The 19,024-nt window shown below is 32.4% G+C and overlaps 2 protein-coding genes and 1 long non-coding RNA gene across 5 annotated transcripts; 2 read left to right on the top strand and 1 right to left on the bottom strand.

The window, feature by feature from the left end:
* The first annotated feature begins 367 nt into the window (after window positions 1-367).
* LOC136205273 (uncharacterized) lies at window positions 368-2,807 on the top strand. Of its 3 annotated transcripts, none has more exons than XR_010675877.1 (4): window positions 369-651; window positions 760-1,599; window positions 1,739-1,800; window positions 2,344-2,807. It is a non-coding gene; the product is annotated as an uncharacterized lncRNA (long non-coding RNA). The 3 variants fall into 3 exon arrangements; XR_010675878.1 differs by having other exon boundaries at window positions 372-651; window positions 760-867; window positions 1,464-1,800; XR_010675876.1 differs by having other exon boundaries at window positions 368-651; window positions 760-1,800.
* Window positions 2,808-10,303: 7,496 nt separating this feature from the next.
* On the top strand, window positions 10,304-14,416 carry LOC136205816 (inositol-phosphate phosphatase). The gene is made up of 12 exons (XM_065996613.1): window positions 10,304-10,534; window positions 10,645-10,700; window positions 10,783-10,833; window positions 11,432-11,512; window positions 11,627-11,730; window positions 11,835-11,919; window positions 12,175-12,229; window positions 12,331-12,374; window positions 13,235-13,303; window positions 13,387-13,487; window positions 13,794-13,850; window positions 14,149-14,416. The coding sequence occupies exons 1-12, from the start codon at window positions 10,522-10,524 to the stop codon at window positions 14,243-14,245; spliced, it is 813 nt and encodes a 270-aa protein (XP_065852685.1). The 5' UTR covers window positions 10,304-10,521; the 3' UTR covers window positions 14,246-14,416.
* Window positions 14,417-14,789: 373 nt separating this feature from the next.
* Window positions 14,790-16,486, bottom strand: LOC136205815 (cytochrome b561 and DOMON domain-containing protein At5g47530). The gene is made up of 2 exons (XM_065996612.1): window positions 15,713-16,486; window positions 14,790-15,522 (listed from the first exon to the last, which is right to left on the bottom strand). Exons 1-2 carry the CDS (start codon window positions 16,319-16,321, stop codon window positions 14,986-14,988), a joined length of 1,146 nt encoding a protein of 381 aa, XP_065852684.1. The 5' UTR covers window positions 16,322-16,486; the 3' UTR covers window positions 14,790-14,985.
* Between the last annotated feature and the right edge of the window lie 2,538 nt (window positions 16,487-19,024).

Below are 19,024 nucleotides of genomic sequence, written 5' to 3' on the forward strand. Positions count from 1 at the left end.
ATAATAGAATTTGGGGATTAATATTTATAAATTCGGTGAAATATTTTGAAATTTTTTTGTCCAACTTGTACAAAAAAAAAACAGTATATTTTTTTTAAAAAAATATCGCGCCTAGTTATATGTTTATGATCGAGAAGACAATTTGATGAATTATTTCTCAAATTGACCAAACTTGACAACGTTAGGAGTCAAATTGCTCTTGGCTACCAAAATTATGGGTAAAATTGCATTATTTTAGACGTTTGGAGTAAAATTGCTTCTGATTATAACACTATATATATTTTTACATCTTATCATATATATATATATATATATATATATTCAAGGGGTTTGTTACGTTTTTCAACTCCTACCTAATTAAATAACAAAAAGTGGAAGTGAATTTTTTATTTATCTCTTCTATTAATTTTTTCCACCTAAACCCCACTAAAGCTAACCTCCTATTTCAGAATCCTTTAACCCAAACCCCTAATTTCACTGCTTTCCTTTGTAGCGCCGCTGATCGCTTTTGTTCCCCTCTATTCCCGTCATCGTCGATGTCAAGCACCCATGGCGAAGACGAAAATTCGAGCCGGACGAAAAGCTTCCTCCAAGTCTCGATATCACATGGCACTTCCAGCAAATGATGTCACGCCACCAGCAATCGCATATGTATGCCCACCTTTCGTTGCTCTGCAGTCAACCGATTCTAATTGCAACCTTCTTTTTTATTGAGATCGGAATGAGATTTATTTGATGTATTTGGTTATTTTGGTTTAGGTGATTCGAGACCAGTATGGATTTAGTGCCCAGCAGCTTAACGAACCCAACACTTGAAAAAGAGACATACTGAGTTCCGCCTTGACAAGGTCCTTCAGCCTTTTTATGGTAACTAGTTCAATTTCACTTCAATTTTGAGCCGATGAAGATGATAAAATTCATTCCTTGCCAAGTACCCCAATTTTCGCTTAACTTGCTTTGAACTTGATGATCTTAAATAGCTTGAGTTCTACGTGTTCTTTTTTATCCGATAATAGTTAATCGTATTTTTAATGGTTTTTTTTGCTGATGTAAATCTACTGATCTTCTATTCCACAAGAATTTCTATTATATGGGTATACTTGACTAAAGCTTATGTTTTGAGGCTCTACCCATAGGATACAACAATTGTGCACTCTAAGTTTTTGCCAATAATAATATTAGATTATGAAACTCAATAGTTGTATTACAAAATTGAATACTTTATAGGAATAACTGAAACTAATTAACTCCGAATGTAAACATTCTATATCATACTTGATTTAATGATTTTTTGCTAGTGGCAATGAAGTTTCTTATAAAATGGACTCTATATGCTCTTTTCTTTGCTATCAGTTGTTTTTTTCTGATTGTCTCAGTTTTCAGTGTTGGTCAAATCTCAACATGAGTTTTAAATCTAAACTCATAATAGTTTTTCTCCATCGATATTTTTATTCTGTAAAAAGAATGAAGTAGGACTCAGCTAAACCCAAATCCTGACTTTCTAGAGAAAAGAAGGAAGCAACAAAGAAATAGTATCTCTCAGACTTCTAGGTGGTGCATATAATCATACTACTCGAAAATCTACTGGCATTTATGGAGGTAATGGAATTAATATCTAAGGCAAAATAGTTTTTCTTTTAATGTAATACAATTTAAATTACATGTGTTTTGGAATTAATATCTAAGCTGATGAGGGGAATAGAAAGACCCCTTCTTATGTTCCTTTCATTGATATCAGGTGTTTGATCGATGATGCTGCTATAAATCAAGTTGACATGAATCCTATCAACATTGCTTTTGGTATACTTTTTCTGCTCAAGTTTAACATTGTTTTGTTTTTCTCTTCTTTTAGCGTCATGTTCAAAATTTTGGTGTAAATCATAGCCTTGATTTTACTGGTTTCTATTTTATGGTGTTTTTGCTAGGACTTTATGTTGATGTTCGATATTTCTTCGACAAGTATTCATTGACTAATGCTTCGAGTTAGTTTTCTTTTTCTAGAAATTACATGAAAAGATTGGCCATGAACAGTTGATTGCTGCGAAATGAACATTTTTGGTATCTTGAAACCTTGACGGTCATATTGGCATTGAACATACTTGCATGTTAGAAACATAATTTCTATTCAATTGGATTCTATTTTCATCAAATCTCTTATTTGGAAAGCAACGAAAGAAAATGAATTCAATTATTTCTCAACCTTATGTCAAATTGTAATGCTGAATCCAAATCATTTTCTATTATACTTGTTCCCATTGTTGAGATTATATACAATATTTTCTGATGTTTATTTTCATTCTTGGGACACTGACAATCTATTTGTACTTGTGTATGTCTTCACAGATGCAAAGCGATTGATTGATAGGAGATACTCTAATGCCTTCGTACATAGTGACATGAAGAATTGACCATTTAAAGGCAGTTGTTGGTCCTGGGGATAAACTTATGATTTTTGTTACATAAAAGGATGATGAGAAATAGTTTTCTGTTAGGAGATTTTGTCTACGGTTCTTCTAAGACGCATGAAATAGCTGAAGACTACAGCTGGCCATGCCCACCTAAGAGGTGAGGACTTCAACAGAATGGTGAAAGACTTTGTTCAAGAATTTAAGAGGAAGAATATAAAAGATATCTCCAGAATTCCTTATATGCTAAAATTATAAAATTGTTCATGTTTTATTTTAGCATTTTAATTGATATTGTAATTTCTTTTTTCTTTTAAAAAGAAACAATGTTGTAATTTCAAAATGTATATTAAATAATAAATATTTTGTTGTTATAAGATAATATTCCATGAGATTTTCTGTAGTCAATAAAAAAATGTACTTTTAATGTCGAAATGATTGTCAATATTATTACTCTTAAGTGACAAATTTAAAATTAATTTGACAAAATGTTATTGTAAGCATTTTTTGATTAAAATTCTACGAGTTTTATATTAGATATTCTGTCACTTTAAATATACTTTTTATGATAAAAATGAGTTTTTGTCAGTTTAATATTTATTTTTATGACGATTTCATATTTTCAGTGACAAATGAATGTCATAATTATAAGCCAATACAATTCTATAATTTCAAAATTTGTCACTTTACCTATATATTTAAATGACGAAAAATGAATTATGTCATTTAAATATTAACTATTCATGACAAAATAAAGTCTTATGTGACAAAATATTGATAATAATAGTGACAAAATGAGCGTTACTAAAACAAAACAATATAGTGACATATGTTTTTATTCGTCATATAAAATAAACCATTCACGATAAAGGTAAATTTTGTCATATATACATAATACCACGCTCCTACCATGACGATCACTATGACGATATTTTTTTGTCATCTATTGTATATTGTGACGAAAACTCATGGTTTTATGACAATTTTCGTGCGTCATAAAAGATCAAATTTCTTGTAGTGGTGGTTAATTTTATGTTGATAAAAATATACCAAATAACAAAAATGAAAATAAGCAAGTTTTGCTTGGCAACCTAAAAGAGATGAATAATAATTCCACAGATAAACAATCAGAATTTAATTCAAAATATTTATGGCATCTCCGTCTAGGACATATTTCTAGTAATAGACTCACTAAGTTGGATAAGATGGGGTGGTGAAGCTCTTAGCCTAGTGGTTGAGAGCTTACATATACCTTGGGAGGTCATGGGATATTAATCAGAAACAGAAAATCCCATTCTGTTTGATATGTTGATATCAGAATAAATATGTGGACATTCAAAGAGGTGAATGGTTCGAACTGTGATGTTAGATAATAATTGCACAAAGGTTTACTCCTAGTCAACATAATTATTATCTAGTTCATAATAGTGCATATAGTCCTTTGACTTAAGGAAACTTAGTTGTTCTTGCGCAGGTAATTATAGTTTGTTCATGCTTTGTACTGGTATCTTAATTCTGGTAATCCGGCAGTGAATCGCTATAGTTAGTTGTGTAGTGTAACAAGAGTTTGCTAATAGAGGATTCATTACTCTAAGTAAATAGAGATAAATCCTAAGATAGTTATTGATTGGTTTTTTTGATGGAATGAGTTCCTGGCCAGGACAATAAGACTCATCTTATGAGATAAGTATCAAGGAATGGTTCCTTGATGTGAGTCTTATTTTATCAAAGACTTAATCAATATTTCTTAGTATCTTGACAATTAGGGCTTGACACTTTGTGGCTCTAGTCAAGATCGGGATTTTTAATGAAAGGACTTTAGTGCATGGAAATTATGATCGATGGTTCATAATTAGTTTAATTATAAGTTCAAGTAACTTCATTCTTTAATTGGGACGTCATGGCGCAGTGTGTTAGCTGGAGATCATGACCTTTAGAGGACTATAAGTATATATAAGCTAAGCTTATATAGGATACACTTGTAGTACAAGGAATTGGATTCCTAACATAATTAATAAGTGTTATTATTATGCCTTTAATGCCAGTTAAAGATGAACCTAGAAAGTCACACACATACAAGTTGTTTGTATCTAGCTTTTGTTAAATTGATTAATTAAAAGTGTTTTAATTAATTAATTGACACAATTGAATATGTCAATGAGATTGACAAAACATTCTAACACTGTTTGATATTCAATTGAAGAAATTATAAATAATTATTCTTGCTCAATTTAAGTTGATGGTTTTTTCCAAATATAATAATCAAGTGTTGACTGTTAGAATTGAGAGGTGTCTTAAGTTAGCTCCTCTAAAATTAACCGAAGAATATAATAGTAATTAATTAAGTTGTTAATTAATTATTATTATATATATTTTATAATAATAAATAATATAATTAATTATTATATATAATAATAATAATAATATTTATTTTTATTATTATTATATTTATTATTATTTATATATATATATATATATATATATATATATATATATATAATTGCATGCAGTAGGACACGTAATATGTCCTACTGCACACAAATCATATCAATCCAAAATGGATTGATATGATGATATATATACATATATATGTATGAAAAACTTGATAGAGATATGGTTTTGTGGTTGATTTTCGGGACTGATCAACTTTGAGCAAGATTAATCAATTTCTTCGAGGCTTGATCTAATCGACTTAGTGGATTGACTAGAGGCTTCACCACTAGAGAAAGTTTAATACCCTATTGGAATCTACAAGAGGTATTTTTCCAATCTCGTAGTATAAATATCAATTTGATTATTGAAGAACTTTATGATCTTGGTTAAGGATTTGATGTCAGACATCGGATGTTTGACTGTTTATCAGAGTGATTGGATCACAATGATTATTTGTTTAGAGAATTTTTTTAAAATTCGTCTCCTAAATACCAACATGCTTCCGCTTCAAATCCTTCACCCCTTACCAAACCTGTCAAGAGAGATGTTTATACAAAACATGTTAGATCCCAAGGATTACGTAGGATCTTGGCATACTTTTGTTTTTCATGTATTTTTGTGAACAAGATTTATTAATAAATGTTTCATGAATTTTTACAATCCACGAGGATGAATATTTTTTTTAATGTTTGCTGTTATATGACACAATGCATGTCAGACAGAAAATGAGCTCACTCACACGAGCGTTTACCCTTGTTTTGTCACATGGTGACAAATAGAAGGACGAGGTTGTTTTTGAACAATTAGAGAACATGTTCAATAATAGAAGCTGCATTGTAGAAGGTATGAAAGAAATTTCATCATAGTGTAAGATGATCACATACACTATAAGTGTATGAAACAGATTAAGTCTAACCTAAAAGGCAAGTTTGGGATAACTTAAAGCCTTTTGTCTATATAGCCAGAAGTAACAACTATATATAGTAAACTAAAGTTAAATGTTTTGGTACATCTGAACCTATACTTCTGTATGGTGTTAATATAAGAGACATGCTCCTCTTTCTAAGAAATAATTGAACACCATAACACATGTTTTGTACCTTGAGAGCTTTTGCGACCACAAAATGGAAAAGAGGCGATCTTGCATTTTTCTAATGTGAGGTTTATATCGTAAAATCATGGTTTTCGACATTCCTTATCCTTAAAGACCCTTAACTTATTCTAATAGTCTGATGTGATTACTTTGGAAAGCTCATCTTTAGCTTGATGTGATAATTCCAACCAAAAAGAACCTGACTGGATAAACGAGTTAGACTATGATTTAAAGGATAATACAAGAGGGAAAGATATCCATTAAGTTTGCATCTTAAGAGTTTCTATATTTCTCTGTCCGCACACTTATGCACATGTGCATATTTGTGAAAAACATAATAACTGTAGAGATCAATGTTATTACAGTAGATGTGATGTGGAATCTAGGATAAAGCATGCACCAAAGACAATCCATATTCAAATATAAAGATTATATATCTCCAACGAGTATATAGTACCAAGTTTGATATATGCACATCGAGCAGCTATATGTTCCAACGAGTATATAGCACTAGAACTCTCGATAGTATGTCAGTCGCATGGACTATTTTCTACAGTATAGATGAGATGGAGATGAGGATCAGATATGTTTCATTATGTACGAGTTGGAGATGTTAGGATTATTCGGGTTATGGACCGAGTAAATAATTCGTCTGAAATGGAATCAGACCAAGCCCATCCAAAAAGATTGAGGATTAGGGTTAAAGTTTTATAAGCTAAACCTCGGCTATAAATAGACATCCGCCTAACCCTAATCACAAAGCTAATCAGAGTTGATTCTAGAGAATACACAATTCTCCTGCGACTCTCCCTCCTCCCGCGACTTCCTCTCTCTCCATCTCCAACGTCCGCTTTAGTTCGTGGATTCATCGTTCTCACTTCGTGACTAATATCTACGTGGGTGACACGTGATATAAGATCTTGGTTGATTCTATTTTTTCGATGTTTATTTCTTCAACAGATTTTACTCTACAAGAGGTAAGTCTTAAACCTATATTTATATTATGATTATTTGTTAGGATAATCCCTTCAACGATAAAATACATGTTTTTGGGTTATTATTTTGTTAAATTTTTTAATAGATTTAGTTTGATTTAGTGTTCTAAATGATATTGTGATGTGAAATCAAGTTTAGATGTAATTGTTGTATATCTCTCATATATTGTTGTCGTACAAAAGTGTCATGGACCACGGTAGTTATTGAGCATATTTATGACCTGAGTTGAGAGAATGAGATGCTTTAGGAAATGATAATGTCATAGTTATCAAATTCTACATTTACCTTAGAATGGCCATCTTTTGATACTAGTTTGTGTGGAACACGGAAATAACAAGAAGCTTCATTAGGCGAGTGAAGCACCATGAATAGGCTTCGGATACCTAATAATTGTCCAACTCGAGGGTACTGTTTGGGATGGCAACCGGCAGAGTATCCATGCGTAGTGTCAATCCCAAACTTTTATCTATTTATTTTTTAATTATCTATATCAATTTTATTAACAGTTATACTTTTTTATATTTCGTACCCATCCTATTTAATTCGTGCGGGTACCATTTCCCGTCAAGAATCAATACATAAAACATAAAATATTACAAATTTAACAAAGTATAAATTTAATAAATCGTCCATCCAAAAATTAAACAAATTGAACCTTAGTGGTTGAAGAACAAAAGGTTAGGGTTTGAATCATACATCTTACATCTAAAAAACAATAATATTTTTTAGGGTAAATTCCAAAAAAATCCCATGTGGTTTCATTGATTTCAAAAAAAAAACTCATGTGGTTTGTTTTTTTTAAAAAAAAAAGACTATGAAGATAAAAGGAAGAAGAAGAAGAAAAAAAAACGAAGAAGAGAAGAGAATAAGAAAAACCATGGATGAAGAAAAACCATGGAAGAAGGAGAGAGAAAGAAAAATAATTTATTCTCCTTATTAATGGAAGAAGAAGAAGAAGGAGAGAGAAGGGAGAGAGAGAGAGAGAGAAGGGGAAGAAGAAGGAGAGAGAAGGGAGAGAGAGAAAGACAAATATATATAAAAAAATTGGTTTTTCCCGTTTTACCTCTTGCCACGTCATCCAAACTAACGATGTTAAGCCATTTTTCGTTTTTCGGGTAACGACGTATAACACAGTCTTTTTTTTTTGTAAAAACAAACCACAAGAGGTTTTTTTTGAAATCAATGAAACCACATGAGATTTTTTTAGAATTTATCCTATTTTTTAATATATATAAAAGATTTACGATGGGTAACAGGTACGGGTATCCTATAGAGTATTCACATACTCGTCCCATACCCTTTTATACAGGGGACGAGTAATCCTATTAGGATCAGATAGTGCAGGGTACCCGCGGATACAGTACATGTTGTCATCCCTAACACTGTTATCTAGGGTTGATACAAGCAACAAGGCATTGCTTTTTTCATTTATTTGTTTTCGCGTTTGTATATATTATATAAGCGTTCTAAGAAAGCAAACGTCAAACCATGAGTATTTATATGCGTTCTAAAAATGTTCAAAATGACGCGACGATTCGACAACTTGCATTTAATGAAGGTAATGATGGGGAACGGTCCCAACCAATCAGGTGAAGAGAGAGATGTATGATTGACGTTTGATATGACGTGTGTTGACACAAAGGTACAAGTTCCTAGGCCAGCAACTCCATGCTTGTGGAGCAACATGGAGATGCACGCTTTATTAAAGTATTCAAAAGAAGATACGACAGTGTTTCCAATCCTTCACACAATTCAATGGATTAGCATACCAAACATTTCTCGTTCGGTATTCTGAATCCTAAAGAGCTCGGACAATTGTTGAAGGGGAGGAGGACATGCCACCCTTCGGATCTAGGAGTTTTACATAGATCGTCCGATCTGGAGAAAGGAATATTCCTAAAAATGCGAATGACATCCTTCAGCCACGTGGAAGAATCCTCACTGTTCGTCCTAGTAACCATACGGTTAGAAAGGAGCAACCATTGGATCAAGAAAAACGGTTGCGCAAAGCACATGAGACAAAGGACATACCGCGCAACTTGACACTTCAGAGGTCCAAAGGTTATAGGCCCGATGAAATCAAGACACCTGACAGGGGAAACCGAATGTTGACAGGTGTTCGATGACTCATTAAGGCGCATTCCTAGAATGACGAAGATTATATTTGGTAGCCACTATAAATATAAAATGTATATGATCTATTTGAGGCATGTAAATACAATAATTATTAATCCTTTGATTATCTTCAACATTTCTTCAACATTTGCTAATTTAAGCATCAGAGCGGGTTCGTTGGATATCGGTCCCTCTCTGACTAATTGTTGTTCTTATTTTAGACTACGGTAGAATATGAAAGGTAAATATGAAACCAAATTTGAAACCAAATTTGTGAGAATAGTACTTTAAGCCAAACGTGAATATAATTTTTCAATAAAAAAGAAGATGCAAACAAAGCATATTCTATAGAATATTCTGAAGTTGATGGGTCCATATTCTCATCATCTCAGCCAGTCAGCATATGCATGGAAGGTACTACCATATAAATGTCAATTTGTCAATTACCCAATTACGGCAGTTTGAGAGAATCTGAGTTTATCTTTCTTATTTTTTAGTGTCCAACTAGTTTTTCTTTTAATACAAATCAGATTTTTCTTTTTTCAGAAAAAAGGTTATAAAATACATTTTTTTCAGAAAGAAAGGTTATAAAATACATATTGTACTCAAGTTTAATTGTTTTATACCTAAAATTTACTCCACGTTCAATATTTCAACTTCCATTATTTTATAAACGCATAATTTTATTTAATGGTTCGTTTGTTTTACCTACTATTTGTTATTACGGTTTACTCTTTTATCTGTACAGTTTGCTATTTGCTGTTTGAAAAAACTGCTTTTCTAAAATTCAAGAGGTTCTCTGCTTTTATAAAAAATTGTTCAACTACAAAAGATAAATATGAAGTGTTTTTTAAAGTGAAAAAGTAAACAAAAAATAAAAAATGAACAACCAAATACCCCTAAAAAAGAATCCGATAAACATAAAAAAGAATCTGATAAACATATACCAAAAATGTACATTATACTCGTCATGGTTGGCTTGAATTAGTAACAGTTTCAAATCGTTTAATTTATAGATCTCCGCTTCGAGATTTAAACATAGGCTTAAAATTTCAATTGAAAGAGTAATATATTTCAATAGGATCAATTATATATATATAAAATGGAAAAGTGTGAAGTTACTGTGAACATGGCATATAACGATCTGTGGAATAGTGTGTATATATAGGGTCCGTTTGTTTTACCTGCTGTTTGCTGTTTCCTGTTACCATTTGCTGTTTCTTGTTTGAAAAAGCTGTTGTTCCAAAAAGCAGAGATTCCCTTACTTTTCCGTTACAAAAGACAAACAGGACGGGTCTCCTAACAGTAGGTGGAAAAGAAAGAGCCTGACTACCAAACACCCCGTAATAAGCGCAAACAGAACAGAAAGAGCCTGTTTAGATTATTTAATAGTGGCACTGGTACTGTCACTGCCACACCCGTAATCGGCGTTGCCCACACTTGTTCTTCTCCTCCATTATCACACTACCAATTTTCAATATGGCAGATAATGGTAAACCCCCCTATTCATCACTGCTATGTTATTCAATTTTAATCACTTTCTTCTTGATTTTCATTCGTCTTTAATCTCTTCTTATTTCATTTTATTGTTTTTTCAATTAGATTCATTTTCGTCATTCCTCGAAACTGCTGTTGAGGCTGCCAAAGAGGCTGGCGAGGTTAGATTGCCCTCCTCCTCCTCTATCTTTCGTTTTTCTTTTAACACGCAAACTTTGATTTCATTTTTCCTTCTGTTATTAGATTATCCGCACTGGATTTTACCAGACCAAGCATGTCGAGCACAAAGGCCAGGTAAAGCTTTTTCCATCCAAAAACTCTTCGAATTTGATTGTGCAAGGCCAATGTAATTGAAATCCGAGATGCATCGGATTCTGCTATCTATGCTTGCCTACATGCTAGGCCTAATTCATGCACTTTAACTGTTGGACAGAATACTTCTATTAATCACAGTTGTTCTTACTAGTTATTGGGGTTCAATTTCTGTTATTCAGCTAATCAATTAAGTCTCTTTGTTTAGGTGTTCGAGTTCATGCCATTGCCAATTTTATGAATACTCCCCAAAATATCTCTCACATTGCACATTTCAAAATCAAATTTGCTTATACTCGCAGTTCCAATATCTCGACTTTATTCTTTTAGGAATGACTGATATACGTTAGTGGAGTGAATTGCTGCTTCTTTTTTTTTTACTTGTTTGAACAAACATATTTTTCATTTACTATCTCCAATTTTCTAATTATTTTGCTTTTAGTTTTGGCTAGAAAATAACTTATCAGGTCAATTGATTCTTTATAAGAAGAAAGTGGTTGAGAGTAGTTAGGGTAAGCAAACTTAGTATACTGAAAATTGCACTTTGACTTGCACAACCTCTTCTTTATTCTTGATTCAGGTGGATTTAGTTACTGAAACTGATAAGGCTTGTGAAGATCTCATTTTTAATCAACTCAAGCAGCACTACCCTGATCATAAGGTTGAGTCGCAAACTTCCTTTCTTCATTTCGCGGCAAATGAAATTCAATAGTGTTGCTTAGGCCTTAGTGTTGATTGTTATTTTGAATTTGTCTCTTACTGATTTTCACCATAGTTCATTGGAGAAGAAACGACTGCTGCCAATGGTGTTACAGAGCTGACTGATGAACCCACATGGATAGTCGATCCTCTCGATGGAACAACCAACTTTGTGCATGGGTAAGTGATACTTGTTGTTTGGTGAAGGCAATTTCTTCCTGTTTATTTGATACACATTTCTTTTGTTTTAAATTTCTAATATATTGAAACATATTTGCTTTTAGGTTTCCCTTTGTATGCATTTCTATTGGTCTCACTATTGGAAAGGTTCCAACTGTAGGCGTTGTTTACAACCCAATCCTAAATGAGGTCAGAATTCTTATGCTTAACCTATATATATATATATATATATATATATATATATATATAATACTAACAAAACTGAATCTAGTAGTTATCTCTAGGAAACTAGTTAAGTGTTTCTATTGTTTACTTGCCATACCTTAGGAATTACCAAGAAATATAAAACATCACATCATACAATGTTGAATTGGTTACATTTTGAATTATGTCATAATTAGTCTATTTTCCAAGAAATTAACATTTTGGACATGTATGATACAGCTCTTCACAGGCATCCATGGAAAAGGTGCTTTTTTGAATGGAAATCCCATAAAAGGTAACTTAGTTGATTACAATCAACTCCTAGTTTGGTGTTTTTGTTTTTCTAAGTGTTCTTACAATGTTCAATTAATTGCATTTATGTCTTCTTATTTACAGCATCATCTGAATCGGAGCTTGTGAAATCTCTTCTTGTAACAGAGGTATGTTTTCTTTATCATTTTTCTCTAGACTTGAATTTCAGTCTGAAAAAGCTATATGAATGGGAAATTCAGTTCATAGAATTCACAGAGAATGATTTTATATATAAGATAACAAATTAATCAAAATGAGCAGCCAAGGTATTCTCTACGTTATTTTCCTGATTTTTATAGCTCTCTAAGGCTGCCAAGTGTTTCAGTCGTGTTATATTTCATTTGATGGTATTTAAGCCTATGAACAGTTACATTTGTACAACTTCTTGTGTTGTCTTAGAAAGCATGCACTTGAAATAATAGCATCTGCAAAAAGTCTTTGCGTTTGAAATAATAGAATTATTCCAATATGACACTACAAATAAGTTGTTGCAGTGATCATGGTCAGAGAAATCCATTGAAATAAGACTGCCAGTTTTTCAAAGAGAAGATTGTCAATGTCTTATTTGTGAAACAATATTATCGTATTCTGCTTTATTCTCTTTTTTTAGCCATTTTCAATACATAACGTTTCAAAATTATGATAAACACACCACTTAAAAATTTTAGTTTGAATATCAATCCCTTAAGGGCACTTGATCTTTCTTGAAATGTCTACATTTTCCATTAATAAGAAAAACAAGACAACATAATAAAAGCAGATGTTCCTAAATTTTTGCTGGTATTTTGAAATAATAAGGGCACCCTTTTTAGTCTTGAAGTATAGTTCTCTCTCTCTCTCTCTCTCTCTGTGTGTGTGTGTGTGCGCGCGCGCGCGCGCGCGAGTGTGTGTGTACACCCTCAAGTGTAAACTTTCATCCTTCAAATGTACTTTGGTTAGTGTAGAATAATGTTGAGAACTGATGAAGTGAAACTTCTTCTAAGAGCAGGCTGGAACAAAACGTGACAAGGCTACAGTGGATGCCACAACAAATAGAATTAATAGCTTGCTTTTCAAGGTAAAGACCAAAACATGCCCTGTGTGCTTTTCTAAACATACTCTGTGTCCACATAATTCATATTATAAATTTCTTATTATCAGGTTAGATCCCTTAGAATGAGTGGATCCTGTGCATTGGATCTTTGTGGAGTTGCTTGTGGAAGAATTGATTTGTTTTATGAAACTGGATTTGGTGGTCCATGGTATGTACTTCTTATATATTTAGAATAAACCATTCTGGGGCCTCTGAATTTTGCTATTTCTACAGATTGAGCTCTAAATCCTCATAAGCCTATTTGAGCCCTTGGTCAAAGGGCCAAATGTAAATGATCTTGAGTTCAAGGTGTAGATTATAAATAATGAAGGGGTCAATATGTGAAAATAAAAGATTAGGGCTCACTCAAATGAGTAGAAAAAGCAAAGTTCAGGAGCCTCAGGATGCTTGAATACTATATTTTAGCAAATTTGTGCAAGAAAACGATTGATATGTATGTCTCAATGGTCCCCAGGGATGTTGCTGGTGGTGCTGTGATTGTCAAAGAAGCTGGAGGAGTTGTTTATGACCCGTAAGTGATAGACTTACTTGTAAATTCACTAATTATCTTCCTTACACAATGACCTTCACAGTACGCGTAAAACGAATGGGTGTCCTCATATTATGGTGCCAAATGGCATTGTAGGTTAAAAGTCTATTTCCACAAGTCATTTATGTTTTGACATTCACAAATCAAGGCTTGAGCTACACAAGTGCAGACCTTGTCAACATCAGTTAGCGTGACAATAAGAAAACATAAAAATGGACTTAGATTATGTTTAGAATATGATATTATTATTGAAGTAATTAAGGTTGCTGTTTCCTATCAGATCTGGTAAAGATTTTGACATCACCTCTCAAAGAGTTGCAGCTTCTAACCCTCTCCTGAAGGATGCATTTGTCAAGGCCTTGCAGGAGTCAGAATGATCATTCTTTTTTTAATCAGAATTACAAATCAGTTTATTATTTAAAAATTTCACTTCTGTTTTTATAAACACCTCTTATTGGTTACATTGTGACAGTTAAAAAGAAATTCAGCCAGTTTTAGTGGCTCATATTTGTAATTTTATTTTATTATTTTTTCCCCATTTTCTTTTAGCTGTGTGTCTGGCTATAAACTATTTCAAATTATTTTGAGCATGAAATTACAATTGGGGCGGGATTATTTGTCCTGGCGATTCGGAATTCCCATTTATTTTCTCTATTGGGTGGGGATGATGATTCCTCTTCCAATCCACGGGCATCTCCACTATTATCTCTACGGGGATTTTCGAGGGATTCTTTAAGTAGAAACTAAATTATACTCATGAAATCAAAATGTACATTCCAAAGCTGCATGGATCTATTATTAGCGCTGAAAGTTATGAATGTTTTAATCATGCAATGTTCTTAAAGAGACTAGATCTTTAAATTCAAGAAATTCCATGGATTATTTGTATTTTGGACCACTCAAGTCAGCAGTTGTGTTAATATTGGATCATTAGGAATATATAAATATGTAAAAGAAAGAAGAGATAGATGAAATGAAATCTGAAAAGGGCTACAAGAAATAGTGTGGAAACACAAGTTTCAATTCCAAAAGATACCTATAATTTAATTCACATCCAAAAGTACCTAATCCAACCATAAATATAAAAAAGCATATTGAGCCCCTAATCTGATGTTGTCTAAGCTGTAGAACCATATCCCTGAGATGTCTTTTCTTCTGATTTTCTCCTCTTCGCCAGATACCATGTAACACCTTCCAATGCCGCAGCACATAAACACAACACTACCACAATCACAATGTATGCATCCTTCCATTTCTGTTCCGGGTTCAGTATGCTAAATCCTTTGAATATATTGACGATGCTCAGCAGGATCGTCGTATATCCAATTGAATGGTGGTACATGTTCCAATAGAATCTCAACTTGTGATCTGGTTTCGGCCTTAGAAGCAGCGCGAATACCTGAAGTGTTCCAAGGACGAAAAGCGTGATTCCAATGTTCCGGTGGACATTGAATTGCACACCAGCAGATTCACTGCCGAGTTTAAGACCAGTACCCCATCCAGCCACACCAACTATGTAGGCTATGCATTGACAAGAAACATGGAGGTAAAACCACGTCGGATTTCCGGGTTTTATTACCTTCAAATACCTTGCTGTTAGAGCACCTATAGGCATCATCACACCCCAACTCACTGCATTTAGCACCCCATGAGTCTGAAACATTTTACCATTTTCTCATTAGTAAACCATCATCAACACATTTGATATAAATTATGGTCTAATGAAGAATTTTACTGATGAAACAAAATCTATTTTTCTGAGGGATTTCCTTGAAAAAGGCAAAATTTGGGCTAGAATCTTAAAATCATAGGGATTTACATATATACATAGAAAGCAGACTTACATTTCTCTTGGCAAGTTTATCGTTTCCTTGGCCAGCAGCAGAAGCACCAGAAAGAAGGTCAATAGTTCCCATGGATTGAAGATTAGGACCAGAAGTTGGATGCATAGCAGGAGTATCAGCAGACACTGGACCTTGTTGCCAAACCTGATTTAATACAGTTTTGCCAAGTTTAGAAATCCCTAAGGTTGCATATATTATGATCTCATTGTTAGAATAAGTAGCAGACAAATCAGAAACATCAAAACTGAGTTCCCCTTGTTCCATAGAGGTCCGGTATCCGGAGATGGGGCAAGTATAAGCCTTGACAGTTCCATCCGATGTGGGGTATGCAACAAGTGCTTGTGATCCAACCATGCCTGATGATTTTGGATTTATAGCCCAAGCAGCCCATTGTGAAGAAGTGAGTCCAGTTTGTCTGAATGCAATGTCAAGAATCCCTCCTCCTGAAGAATTGTAAGTATAATGTAAAAAAGAGCTTAGATTTGGAAGATCGTGACATGAATCGTAGATTTTGTTGGTTGAGAAAGAATAGGTAGAACATGTTTGTGCATAGGAATTTATGATCATGGAGGAGATCAAGATTAGTATTGGTATTGGTATTGTTTCCATGGCTGGCTGGCATAAAAAGCTTAAAATGGACCACAGAAACACAATTAATGCTTTTTTATGGGATTTTGGATCAAAATATAGAACGCTTTTTTAGGAGAGAAACTAGTGGAGTTGTTATATAGACACTCAAAATGGGGTTAGTTGGCTGTTGTCTTCTCTTTCTCATGCCTACTCTACAAGCTTCTTCTTCTTTATCATCATCATCTTATTTAAGATAAATTACACCCATCACCACTCAATTTTACCCTTTTACCCTTGTTAATTGATTTTACCTTATTAATATAAGGCTTGATAGGCACTCAGCCTTCTAAACTTGTAACTTTTTTTCACCTAACCCCCTCAACTTATAGGACAACCTCTCAACCTCCTCAACTCTCCAAAAACATCACATACAGCCCTTTACATCCCTATATTCGGTCAAAATATTGACCCGTGTAGAAAACGTGCTTGACTGTTGACCACACCAATGTCACGTGTCACTTTTTTTATTATAATTTTCCATTCTGGCATAAGAATTCTGATCGAAATCCATCTCTGGTAGTTGCTCGCCGAGCATAAATGGGCTTGCTCGCCGAGCAGGGGTCTCAATGGAAAAATTTAATAAAAAATGACACGAGGCATTGGTGTGGTCAACAGTCAAGCGTGTTTTCTACACGGGTCAATATTTTGACCGAACATAGGGGTGTAAGGGACTGTATCTGATGTTTTTGGAGAGTTGAGGGGGTTGAGAGGTTGTCCCCTAAGTTGAGGAGGCTAGGTGAAAAAAAGTTACAAGTTTAGGGAGTTGAATGCCTATTAAGCCTTAATATAATGTCAATGTTAGTACAAGTAATACAAAGTTCGGAGGAAATGGATATAATTTACCCTCTTAGTTAGGGTCTAAACGTATCCCTCTCTTTTCATGTTGGACATTTTATACTTATATTTGGACCTATTACATGTTTAAAGTTGTTAAATTTTGAACATTTGGCACTTCTATTTATTGATTTGTTATATTTCAACTTGCCACAGCAGCGGGTAAGAATGTGATGTCTAATATTGACATGTTTTATAAATAATAGATTAAAGTATAAGTTTAGGATGACAAATGTAAAAATTAATAAACGTAAGTGTGTAATTATATATTAAACTAGATTTTTATATCTAAATAAAGATTGTTGATAATATTTGTTTAAGTGTGTGAAAGTTTCTTACTTTTGTTTTGGGAAAATTCCAAATCTAAGAATAGTTTTTAGATTTGGCAAAGTTAATTCGTAATGGGGTTTGTTTATTCATGTTAGCCTTACTATATTAGCTTTATAAACAATCCAATTATACTTAAAATGATCCAATCTCTAAAGTCTAATATATTTCTTGTCAAAAAGAAAAGTCAAATATATTTTATATTTTAAAAGTTTTTGGTTGGATGGACAAATAATTAACGTCTACTATATGAAAGAGGATAATTCGTTTATTTACTCATATTTATATTTGAATTTGAATACAATGATTTAAAATAAAACATCTGAAGCGCACCGTGTTTTCAAATTTTAAACATAAAACATCATTAATTTTTCAATTAGAGACATTAAATTTTGGATTAATTACAAATTGATGTCATATTTAATAGAAAATTAAATTCTGTTGAAAGCGTTAGAGTCATTTAATCTCTCTATGGCATGATATTTTCTTGAAATTAGAAGAAAGAATTTAATATGGTTGGATGTGGCTACATAATAGTGAGATTCAAAAAGAGAGGGTAACTTGTGAAATATATTTGTGTCATAACATAGGTAGATGAATGAGACACTTTGATATCAATGCCTTTAATTAAAAATTAATAATAACGTCTACAAAATAAGGGTTGGATGTGTAAAATTGAAATATTACAAAAAAATCATTTAATTGAATTTGGGACTAATTTTTTCTTTTTTTTCTTGAAAAAGCATTTAATTTTTTTAATCTGTTTGATAACTATAATTTTTTAACCACTTAATTATTCGGTTAAATTAAAAAGTCAATTTAACTTGAAATTTTTTAAAACTTAATTTTAGAATTTTATCAAATAGTAACTTAATTTGTGAAATTTTATAAAATTAAATTGGAGTTTTAAACATGACTATGTTGAAAGCAAAGAGTGAGTTTGGTTCCAAATTTCTATTATTCGATTTGGGATTGTATGACTTGTGAAAAAAGGAATGCCTAAAAGAGGAAATACTTCTTAATTTTAATTTAAGTTTCTTGTTTCCAAAAAAAGAAAAAAACAAGTGGGAATGGAATGGTCATACCAAACTCGGCCTTCAACCAAATACAATCTCCATATTTCCCTCCACACCTTCACCTAATTCTTCTTTTTTGGGTTTGATTTATTATTTCAGACTTCATCTTTGATATTTTTTCTCTTTTAAAAAAATAATTATAAAATAATAAAAGTCCGTTTACTATTACTATTTGTTGTTTATTGTTACTGTTTGATTATTAGTATTTAATAAAATTACGAATGTTCATTACTATTAGTATATAAAATAACTATTATGGACATATTTTAAATAAATATATAAAATTAACTCTAAAATAATTTAAATATCTAAATAAAAATTATTTAGAATAATAATTTATAAATAACTTCATTCATATAAATATAATTTTAAAATTAATACCATAATAAAAACATGATATTCTTTCAAGTTCAATATCATTTTTGGTGCCAATAAACTTTAATTC

This window comes from Euphorbia lathyris, chromosome 9 (assembly GCF_963576675.1).
Source record: "Euphorbia lathyris chromosome 9, ddEupLath1.1, whole genome shotgun sequence".
Classification (NCBI taxonomy): domain Eukaryota; kingdom Viridiplantae; phylum Streptophyta; class Magnoliopsida; order Malpighiales; family Euphorbiaceae; genus Euphorbia; species Euphorbia lathyris.

Coding starts and splice junctions, on each gene's coding strand:
- LOC136205816 (XM_065996613.1), top strand. Junction 13,304..13,386: donor TTAATAGCTTGCTTTTCAAG/GTAAAGACCAAA, acceptor TCTTATTATCAG/GTTAGATCCCTTAGAATGAG. Junction 13,851..14,148: donor GGAGGAGTTGTTTATGACCC/GTAAGTGATAGA, acceptor GTTTCCTATCAG/ATCTGGTAAAGATTTTGACA.
- LOC136205815 (XM_065996612.1), bottom strand. CDS start 16,321: ATGGAAACAATACCAATACCAATACTAATCTTGATCTCCTCCATGATC. Junction 15,523..15,712: donor ATAAACTTGCCAAGAGAAAT/GTAAGTCTGCTT, acceptor AAAATGTTTCAG/ACTCATGGGGTGCTAAATGC.